General features: G+C 49.8%; 1 protein-coding gene across 2 annotated transcripts in view; it reads right to left on the bottom strand.

Moving 5' to 3' along the window:
• Positions 1-386: 386 nt before the first annotated feature.
• Positions 387-11,318, bottom strand: part of SLC35F3 (solute carrier family 35 member F3) — a 296,200-nt gene continuing 285,268 nt past the window's right edge. Inside the window, exons 5-8 of one of the 2 annotated variants that reach the window (XM_024115727.1) lie at positions 7,863-7,988; positions 5,600-5,792; positions 4,542-4,631; positions 387-1,900 (exon numbers count right to left, since the gene is read on the bottom strand). In XM_024115727.1, the coding sequence (XP_023971495.1) occupies positions 1,665-1,900; positions 4,542-4,631; positions 5,600-5,792; positions 7,863-7,988 (645 nt within the window). In that variant the 3' untranslated portion in view covers positions 387-1,664. The remainder of the gene's footprint in view (positions 1,901-4,541; positions 4,632-5,599; positions 5,793-7,862; positions 7,989-11,318) is intronic. The other variant, XM_024115728.1, reaches the window with a different exon arrangement.

The following is an 11,318-nucleotide window of genomic DNA, read 5'->3' as shown; positions in this document are numbered from 1 at the left end:
TTAGGGACTGAGGCTGCCACTCTGAGGCCCGAGTGTAAGGGAGCCAGGGAACCAGGCTGCACAGGAAAGGGAGACCGAGCAACCCCAGAGCTGCACCGAGGGCAGCATCTGAGAGAGGAGACAGGACGGGGCAGGAGGACGGGAGGGGGACGTTGCCTGGAGACCTTTCCTTCGAGGCCGCCTCTGTGTCCTGCATTTCTCTTTCGTGAAAGTCAACTCTGTCTGCAATAAGAACTTTCTTCCCTTGAGACGGTTGAATGGCTTTCTGTGCCTTGAAGGTGCAGGAGAGTGGGGCTCGCTGGGAGAAAAGTATAAGGTGAGGAAGCCGGAAAGTCAGATCTAGCCTAGTGGGAAAGGAACAGAGTTGCCACCAAGACAGCATCAAATGCTTCTTTTTTAAATCATTTATTAATCTGTTTGGTTAAACAGGTAATGGAAACTGAGAATAATAATTTGCTTAAAAAGTTCAGGTCACGAATGCCCTTTCCCCTAGGAAACGAAAGACTCCATGGTTACAGAGCACACCACTGGGTTATGACACCGTTTCAAAATAAGGTTTCCAATTCGTTATGTAACAATGTAAACTTCAAAAATAGTAAACTCTAACCCCCTTGGCCCTCTTTACAGATCTATCACAGATAGAATTTTCTGGCAGACCTAAATTGTGGAAGTAAACAGCGTGGTGCTTAAAAGTTTCATAAAAAGGTTTGCAGATTCAGTAAATCTTGTGGTCTTGGTCAGGAAGTAAAAGCAACCAGCGATTCATCTTCTGCGGAGTCTACCTGATATGCACACCGTGACCCGTGTTCTACTACACTGGTCATCAGCTTTGCCACTTTTGTACACACACACACACACACACACACACACACACAATGTATAGTCTTTTATTTGTTTCTAAAGATTTCTACATCTAAATGAGAAGACGGCACCAGTGACCTATAATGTCACCTCGCTTCACATAGGTAAAGACAAAAATTCTGTAGAAGGCACTGTAATTTCTCTTCCATGATCTTACACAGACACGTGAGAGCAAGCCAGCTGGGGCTGGGACTTAACCTTCCCTTTCTGTTACCTGGCTTGGGCCTGTCCTCCTCCAATCGCCACCCCCAGTTAGCCATAGTCAATGATTTTCCATGTCCATTATCCTTTTCTGCTCCAGCTCTTCACATCCCATCAACCCATCCATCCAACAATCCGTTTATCCAAATTAACTCAGAGTGATCTTTTGGTTCATTGAAATCCCTTCAAATTAAGAGTACAGCTCTGGTATGAAACAAAGTATGACCTACCATAGCTGAAAAATAATCACAGTGTGCAATGTAATTTTCAGTTGGGAAGAGTCAAAACATCTGCCCTGCCTTGTCAAGAACATCTGTCATCCCAAACAATCTAGGCAAGGATCATTTTAAGCTGCTTTACATTCATTTAAAAAGAGCGGAGAGGTTCTTTTCCCTCCCGTATTTAATTGGTACCCTTAAGTGAAAGGTCTGATGTGAAAAAAAGTGCAAGCAAGTTGGACATGCCAATAAATACCATATAACTTACCGCAGATTACCAAAACTGTACAGGTATGTACACCTCACCGAACCGAGGTTCCCCCTGCGGGGAAGAGATTCCAAATCACCCACGCGAGCGTCACCACAGAGTTCTCGGGCGGACCATCAGCGGGCGAAGGAGGGCCGGGCCCTTCCACTCTTGCTCTGAGGCCCCAAGCCCAGGTCCGCGCCACCCTCCGCCGCCTCCTCCTTCTTCCTCACTTTCAGGCGGGTGAGCAGCTTAAGCAGCCAGACGTCCCACTCCTCCGGCAGAAGCAGGAGGAGGAAGCCCAGGCCGATGATGACCATGGCGACGACCCGGACCCCGTTGAAGACGATCTTACTGGTGTAGCGATCAACAACTGCAGGGGATGGAGAGCGTGCGTTACCGGGGGGCGATGGTGCCAGGCCGTCAGGAGCGGGGGGCCCTGGCCAGGGCCTGGGGCGCCCCGTCCCGCGGGGCCGAAGCTGTTCTCCCTTGTCCAGGCGGGCAGGGGCTGCCTCCCAGAAATGCCCCGTTAACTTCACAAACCCTGTCTGCTGTGAGGCCTTGCCCTGTGTTTCACTTTCCGCAACTGACCTGGTACCTTAGTTCCCACACTGATTTGTGCGAGAGACAAAACGAAACACCAGGGGCAGCTGGAGATGCGCGTGTGTATTAATATACACGTCCACCAAAGTTAATCGTGGCCACCTCCGGGTTGGCAGGATAATTAAAACGTGACTGCTTTCTTTATCTTCTTGGCACTTTTCACATTTTCTACAGTGACATACTTTATTTTTATAATTTAACAGCATTCTATATATAATATACGTTCTGAAGACCAAACTTGACCTGGTTCTTTGAAGATAATAAATACAAACTTTTGTTCCACCCCAGGATATTACTAGTGTGAGGCTCTAACGCCACCTGTGTCACCACCGATTATGAAAGTTTATTAAAGGCCCAAGAAGCTCATTCCTGACCCACATCAGGTGAGGGGACAAAATGAGAACAGGATTCACGTCAGTTCGTACAAATCTAGATCATCATTCTCTTCATAACTAAAGATCAAAAGCATTTCAAATGTTGGTTTTCTTTTCTCTTCTTTTTTTGCTTTCTTTTTCTCTTTTCCTAACTAAATCAAGCAAAGAAAATTTGGAGCCTGCCTCTCCACAAGGGAGAATTAGATTGCTTTTCTTAAACGCATTTTGTGAAAGAGGGTTTTCTGACTTGCGTGCAGCTTCTGAAGCCTGACGTGCTGGCCCGCCGTTCCCCCCCAGCTTGCCCGCCGCATGAGGGGGCTGCTCTGTCATCCCCCCTCAGGTCCCTCCACATCCTCCTGCCCCGCCCCCTAGCCTTGCACCTGGCTCTCACCTCCGTCTGGAGGGTGGGGAGAGAGGTAAAAGTTAAACCTGAAAAAAGCACTTTGTTAGTAGCCCTTTTGTGGAATTAAAGTGCCGCTTTTATCGCACTCTAATTCAGAAGCAGTTTAATTTTTAATATTGGCAGAATGGCCTGTTAATTCACAGATGGGGAGAGTCAATTAGCAAGCCATACAAGCTGCACTAGAGAGGGCGTCAGGGAAAGTCAGAAAGCCCAGCAAGGGCTCTGCTCTGACAGTGGGGTAACAGGCGACTCCCGGGCTTCTCTCCTCCCCTGGAGAACTGAAGGTAATTCCTTCCCCTGACACGTTACGGACCCTCTCACGTTGCAGGTAAGTAGTAAGAGGGTTCTGATTAACCTCTCACACACCCGGATGTATGATATGGTCAAAGTAGCTTCTATACCAGGGCCGCCTGGAATATGCCTCCTTGAAAGAAGAACACTGTGGGACTAGAAAGACACACCAAGATGCAGCGGGGGTAAGTTGATGCGTTATTTTTCAGAAGCCTGTAGTGTATGGAAACTGACAAGCTGGACCACATTTTTACCAGTTTTCCAGGAGCTCAGGGGCTTTCCTGCCTTGGGAAGTTCTGCCTCATAGGTCGTCTCGTGTCGTTCTCGTATCAACCAAGGTGATGACGTGGGGACGACCTTCACTTTTAGGGGACAAGCAAAGGCCCAGAGAGGTGATGCGCGGGGATCGCCATCCTCCCTCTGGGCCGGGATGGCGCTAGGCCCAAGGGGTCTGGGGCCAGGGTGAGGCATATACAGAACGTGTGGGATGGGACAGCAGGAAGAGGTTTAGGAAGTAAAGTGCGGCTTTGCCTACGCTTCCAGGCTTACTAACGCCAGACTGAACAGGATAAGGAGTTGCCATCCCCTGGGGGCCTAATCCTCTGATGGCCCAGAAGCGGGAGGGTCGGGAGATGGCTTTGGCGAGAGCTGTGCGAAGCCCAAGGGGGTGAATGCTCTGGGGAGAAGTGATATTCACAAACAGGTTCTACAGGGAGGGTGGGTGTGAGGCAGGGGCATTCTGGGAGGAAAATCCGAAATTCATAGCAGAAGGAGCCAGGAAAAGGAGGGAGGTGAGGGGCAGGTGACGGCAGGCTTTGGAAGAGCTGCCAGCTGAGTGTGTGGGCGAGTCCTCAGTGACAGAAAGAGCCAGATCCTGGGCAGCTGGGGGAAGGGCTCTCTCCTGGGACTCGGGGAACAGTGTTGACGCTTCTGCAGTTTGCAGACATGCCTCTACCTCAGGCCTGCCATAACCTGAGCTAGCGGTCTCTTCTGGAAAGCCACTTAACAAATATTAAAAATTTCCTCTGCTACATATTTGTCTATAACTTATCAATAGTATTCATGCTATGCATCTGATCCCCACCAGTTTGAATCGAGATGGCTTTAGACTTTCTGTACCTTGGTGTGGTATGTGAAAATCAAGCCGCCCTGGAGAAAATACTGCATGTGTCACAAACATCAACGTTTTGCCGAAGTGCTTTCTCTCTACAGAGAAGGTTAAACATGCCTGCTATACCAGACACAGCCAGAATGTATGTGAGTATGTGTGCGCACATGCGTGTCTGTGTGTGTTTGCGTGTGTGTGTGTTTACAAGCAGATACAGAAAGTCATATAGGTTTACCTGCATTCACAGGTACACTGAGGACGATTCCAAGAGACATCAGAGTGGGATATGTAACAGCAATTCCAAAATTTAATACAATATTGAATGCTGAAATACAGAATTAAAAAAAACAGGTGTTATTCACGACTGGCCCTGGACTTTCCCCTGGTCCGTTGGACCCCAGCTTCTCTGATGAGGCTGGAGTCGTAGCTGTTTTGCCCTTTACTCTGACTCAGTGAATTCCGGGTTCCTGCAAGGGCTCCAGAACTGGGGGATTAGGGCCACACATCCTGCTGACTCAGCTCTCCTCTCTTTCCTGAGCTTTGAAGAACGGAAGAGAAGTTTGGAAAAGGTGACCAGAGAGCAGGCACTAGAAAAGAGGATTGGGGCCCTCCTATGTATCCTACTAACTTTGCTTTTCTCTGTTGCTGGCAATGATTCTGGGATGACTGAATAGGAGCTATTTTTATTTTTAAATTTATTTTAATTTAGTTGTTTTTCTTTTTGAATTTTTTTATTGTGGTAAAATACATAGAGCATAAATTTTATTATCCTAATCGTTTTTAAGTGGTATGTACAGTTTTTGATGGAAATGGGATGAGGCACCTCCTTGGTTGCTTTCCTGCTTAGGACCAGCCTTATATCAACTAATGGTGATGATGACACTACTGTTAATGATAATTGGTAGTATTTACTGAACATTATCAGGCAGTGTTCTAAGAGCCCTCTGCATGCACTAATTTACTAACTTCTTACCAGCCCTACATAAGGAATGTACTATTATTAGGAGATAACAGGCAGCACACTGGGCTACTAGTTCACTATTCAGAGCACCAAATGACCACGGCCACTACTGCAGTGACTGTAGTCCTGGAATTAGAATCCAGTGTCATCATTTCAAAGGCTTTCCTTTTCGCGACACAATGACCTAGAAAAGCACGAGGAACTTAAGGATAATAACAGACTCGTTTTTCTCCTTCAGGACACGGGTTTCCAAAGACTCCCCTTGAGCTGCCCGGATGCCGCTCTGTCAGTCCCCGCTTTCTGGTGATTCTGACGGGGTGATCGCCACTTACTCAATAAGAGGACTGAAAATCCACAAAGGTTCCCCCATGGAATGTCATCGAAAGAGCTCCAGTATTCCACTTTGGTAAAGTAGAGGATGACAGGAATACAGGTGATGAAGAGGATGTTAAACACACCCAAAATGGACAGAAATAAGGCGGCTTCTCCAAACTTAGCACTGCCCAGGAGGAGCTTGAACAGGACCTGACGGAGAGAGCAGAGGAGGAGGGGTGATGGCTCACCTAAGACTCCAACTTGCCACGGAGAAGCGAGTGCACTTGGTAAGCTGGGGCTGGACCACGGGACCGACAGCCATGGGACAGGGAAATTCTACCTCAAGTGGCCTTCAGTGAAGGGTGGTGGGCTTTACCTACGCCCAGTAGCAACACGGTGGAGGGTTACTCTCCAGGTACACAGAGAGCAACTTCAGAAACCATCGGTTGTCACACTAGGCTTGATTCCTCTGTGCTGTATTCACGACACCACATCCCCTCTTCAGAGCACTGAAGATGAGGAAGCCACATAAATTAGAAGCCACATAAATTAGAAGCCACTTAAATTAGAAGTATCTGCCATGATTACACATTCCTCTCGGGGACCCCTAACATTAATCTCTGACCTTGAACAACACAGTTTGAAAACCACTGCCCCCAAGCAAAAGGGCTTTGGCTGCAAAGACATTTCCTATAAATCAAAGGGAGAAGGATTATAACACTCACCTCTCTCTGCTCCAGCTTACCACCCCTGTTCCAGACATGGCATGGGTTTTAGCGGAACACACCCGACTTTGGTTTCGTGCACCTGTTCCTGTTTGTACATATCTGAGATGCATGAAAAGCCAGGAGAGGGACAAAGGTGACTGGAGGGGCCGAGAAGCTGAGCTCCCAGAGGCAGTAGGCCCCCGTCCAGCCCCCATGTTTACTGAACCGTCCACAGTTACGGACCTGATGGGCCAGTTTCAGTCTCTGCCTTGTTGCCCTTCCTACTTTCCTCCTCCTTCCTTTTCCAGCCATTTCACATCTCCTTCAGGTATCTCTGGGCATTTCTGGGCAGGAAGCATGGACAGGGAAATACAGTCAATTGCTTTCACCCTTCCACCTACCGGCCTCCCTGGATAAAGATCAGGCAGTGGAGGAGATGGAAATGTAAGTCTAAATCAGAATATTTGTGTTCATCGTGGATTGCGTTTCTATCCACTCTCAGCTTCCCATTAGCATGCAGCTCATTGAAGAGAGCAGAGTGTGGCCTCTCAATAGTTTCTGCATTTGGACCACAGCTCTGGAGTCACAGAATGGGGCTAGACTATCACATCCTCTGAGTGAGATGTGTCCCAGAGGAGGAAGGTGGCCTGTGTGTGGTGGGGCAGTGAGGGCAGGTTGCTGATGAAAGGTGAGATGGTACAGATGTTTCACTTTCCAAAAGTGGGTTCCTCCCAGTGCTGGAAAAAAGTTCCTTTTCTTAGAACTTTCTACAGTCCTTTCTGTTCTCTGTCCAACCGTCTGGATCCACAAAGGGCCAATAAGTCTCGAAGCTAAAATCTCATTTCTCACTGAATCCTCCAGTTCAGTTTCCCAACCTGGAGACCACAAAATATTTGCATTCTTGACTTCGGATCCAAAGAGAAGGGCAAGTGAGGGGAGAGAGTGGCTGAGAGGCATGATGGAGCAGGGCAGAGAGTGGGGGGGGGCGGTGTGGGGATAAAAATTGTTCTCTCGAGACTTGCAGCTGGCCACGCCTCCCAACATGTTGTCAAAAATATTTTATAATTCCCCCTATGATAGTAGTTGTGCTTTTATTCATTCAGTCTACAGGCAACGCTCGAAATGCACATGGATTCATGTTGAATACTGGTGGCCTCAAAAACCATGTGATAAAAGATTTCAAAGCTGTACCAGATATCCAAATTTTCATGTCCAACCTGGTAGGAAAGTATCTGACCAAACACTGAGCCAGCCAGTTAGGGCCCCTGATCCTTCTCCAGTCCTTGCCAAACAAGGAGGTCACCCATCGGACCCAGCCAATCCATGGTCCCACCCGTTTTATCCCAAATGCTGCAAAAGTACAGCCATCGATGGAAAGGTCTAGAAAGCCAGGGATAAGAGCTGCTGTGTGTCTCAGCACTGAGAGGCTTCGTGTGCCCGGTGCTCCTGGAAAACAACTGCTCATCTTCAAGCCCAGGCTCCATCAGAGGTTCCCCCAAAGCAACGGGCCAGCCACGCCGAGGCCTGCCCTTCCCTCCCCGGAGGGCCCGGAGAGCCCGCTCCCCGCGCCTACCTTGTAGAGGGCGGACATGGATGCCGAGCCCACCACCAGGGCTATGCCGATGACAGAGTGGCTGTGGAAGCCATCCGCGTAGGTCATCAGCACGATCCCAGCGATGGCGAGGATGGCGGCCACGATCTGGAGGGAAGGAAGACACGGCGGTCAGGGCAGCGGTGGGCAATCGGAGGGGCCCCCTAAGTGCCCAGGGGTCGGCATGTTCATGGGGGTGCGATGGCGGGGAGGCTCCCTTTCAGTCCTTCTTTGGGGACCAAGCAAAGGCTGCTTTCCCGTCTAAAGATCTGCCCCTGCTTGCAAGGGGGCACTCGGCAAAGCCCGGCATGACCCGGGGAATGGAAACGGTTGGCAGCAAGGAGTGGCCCCGTGGCTTGGCATCACGTGGGGGGTGGGCAGCCACGTGAGTCCCGGGCACCCGAGAGGAGGCGGTCATAATCCCAACGACAGGCTATTTGGTCGCGACAAGGCCTGGTCGTGACCACCTCTGAGTTCCCTGGCAACCTTCCGTAAGCACCTCACAGGGTCCTGCTTTTAGGTATCTCATATCTCAACAGAGAAGGCACAGTGACGACCACAGGCCTTGGCCCCATTTTACACACCAGCAGCAGGACCTTCTGAGGGAGCGTGTGTCACGGGCCAATCACGGCTACCAACGGTGTCCTAACCCTGGCGCTGCAGTTCCTTTCCTTGGCTGCTGCAGGGCCTGACCTCCACAGCCCACCACCTCCAATCCTGTTCTTCTCGGGTGGAGTGGACGCTCCAGGAACACATACACATTCCTGCTGTGCAAAGTCAAACTGTCAGAGTGCAACAGGAGATCAACTAACTTGGGATAACACTTTGCAAAGGAGAAATGCATTAGCACCCAGAATAAGTGCAAGTTCTAATCAGAGGTGATCGTGGAGCTGCAGAGACGTTGCTGGGTGGCAAGTGCTAAGGGGCCGCTGGAGGCAGAACCCGGGGAAGGCAGGACAAAGGTGCGCAGCACAAGTGTTGGCCACTGGATCTACTGGGAGTCTCTCTCTCTTACGGATTTGCTCAAAATTCCCTCCGCTCTCTGTAGCAATATCGAGTAGCTGACATGTACTGAGTGGTCACGGGATACATGTTTTCTGTGTATCTTCTCATTTAATCCTCAAACTAGGTAGACATTATCATTCATTTCATTTTATAGGCATGGACACTTAGGCTCAGAGAGGTTCAGCAACTTGCCCAAAGTCACAGAGCTGGTGTGTCGCAGAGCAGGGACACACATTTCAGGTCTAATTGCAAAGTCAGTGTTTTATATATATATATATAAACAGAAAGTAGGATTCACATAATAAGCCACTGCCAATTTTTATATATATATATATATATATATATATATATATATATATATATAAACAGAAAGTAGGATTCACATAATAAGCCATTGCCAATTCTACTCTGAGATCTAAAGTGAGGTTTCCTGCATGGTTGAAGCATACCATGTTTAGGTTAGTGAGAGGTAAAGTGGTTGGGTCTCAGCAGCTTGAGTTGTGCATTCCTCATGCAGTATTTTCATATAAAGACACATACACCCGCACACAGAGGCCCTTGAGAGAGCAGGAGATCATCATTTCCTAGAGAAGTGCCATCCCTGCTCTGTCTACTTGCTTTCTGGTTTAGTGATTCACCTTTATCTCTCATTATCACATAATGCACATATTTTATATTCAAATGCTACACGTACTGTGTACGACTCTTCATGAAGAGAAAGAAACAGAGGCACAAGACAATACGTGACTTTTTTTCCCTCCAGGAGAACAAGGGGCTAATGAAAAAGCAGGCAGGGCAAGGGGTGTGGGTTCTGCTCCAGAGGACAAGCACGGTGCAAAGATGCTGCAACCAGCAGTTGGACTGGGCCAGGCAGCCAGGTAAACAGAGAGAGGGAACTAATTAGAAAAAGAAGGGAAAGAGAGGGAGAGAGAGGGAAGGATACAGCTACATTTCAGATGATGTGGCGCATCTCCAAAGGCACTTGAATCTTTCTAAACATAAAGGTGAAGTTTGAGGGAATGAAGGAGAACAAGGGTTATTTTTCCCTGAAGATTGACAAGGCAGATTTTGGATCTCCTTACTCTCTTTTCTCTATTGATTAAATCACAAACAGCTAAAAGCTTCCGCCTGAGCTGTGCTGTGCAGAAGAGCTGAGGGAAGAGGCAAGAAATAGAGAGCGTGGGTGGCCACCAGCTTCCTGGCCAACATTTGCCAAGTCCAGGCCGGTGGGTTCATTCCGACAGGTGGCACCGGGGACAGCGCTCCCCCCGTTCACGCCTCCAGGGCTTCTCCTCTTGGGGGTCCCCGCCACACATCACAGGCTTGACCCACCCGATTACAGGGCTCACTCTCTGGGCATCAACAGTTCCCCTGGAACCCCCGACCCTGAGCCTGAGGCCCTGACCGCCATGCTGCAGGGGAAGCTGGTGCTCACCTTGCATCCAATACCCTTAATAGCAGAGCAGAGTTGAAACATACCCTGCGGGTCTGGGGGACAGAGCCTGGGCGTCCTTCCCCAGGCCTGCCATTCCCTTGAAGATGCCAGATCTCTTTAAAAAATAAGTGCAGAGTTTACATTTTCACCCTAACATGTCTGTTTTCTTGGTTTACATTTGCAAATGTTCCCTGCCTGTTTCCTGCACTCAGATGAACTCTCCAGGAAGGCCGGTCCTGCGTGTCCTGTGGTTTCACATGGTCCTCACCTTCTAGATCCGGGCCTCCCTGGGGGAGAACGGCGAGTCTCAGGATGGAATCAAGTGAATTTCCCTCCTTCCCCCCACCCCTCCTTTCTCACACTTTCCTGTTGCCCCCAACCCCAATGTATCCCACTGAACAAGAACTTGGGGATCCAGACAGATGGGTGACAGTGGCCTGAGACCAACAGGGGTGACAGCCACCATCTCTACTTCGGCTGGGGAAAATTTGCCCAGAGAAGAGGAAGAAACATGGGCATGGGGGGCGCTGAGGCCAACATGCTGCCGTTTAACCTCTTAATGGGGGCCTTGCCCGTGTGGTTATAACCTGCCCGGCCCCCAGGGCTCTGGATTGAGGGCCCCAGCAACCCACCGATGCCCCCGTACCCCGCATGGCGCACTGCTCCCCATCAGATGTCAGGCCGAGAGGGAAGGTGTAGCCCTCAGCGGAGTCTGCCCGCCTCCCAGACCAGCGCCACCCTTCGCTCCTGCTAAAGACGGGACGGGCTGCACGTTCTCTGCCAGACAGAGCCCCGTCTGCGATGCAGTTTAGATGTGCACAGTCTGGCGCAGTTTAAAAAAGGGAGAGGACAGGCTAATTTTTTTTTTTTTTTTTTTTTTTGCGGTACGCGGGCCTCTCACTGTTGTGGCCTCTCCCGCTGCGGAGCACAGGCTCCGGACGCGCAGGCTCAGCGGCCATGGCTCACGGGCCCAGCCGCTCCGCGGCATGTGGGATCCT

Source organism: Physeter macrocephalus, chromosome 20, assembly GCF_002837175.3.
Source record: "Physeter macrocephalus isolate SW-GA chromosome 20, ASM283717v5, whole genome shotgun sequence".
In the NCBI taxonomy this organism is placed as follows: domain Eukaryota; kingdom Metazoa; phylum Chordata; class Mammalia; order Artiodactyla; family Physeteridae; genus Physeter; species Physeter macrocephalus.
Note: the sequence above shows the minus strand (reverse complement) of the source record. Positions and strands in the feature narration are given on the sequence as shown.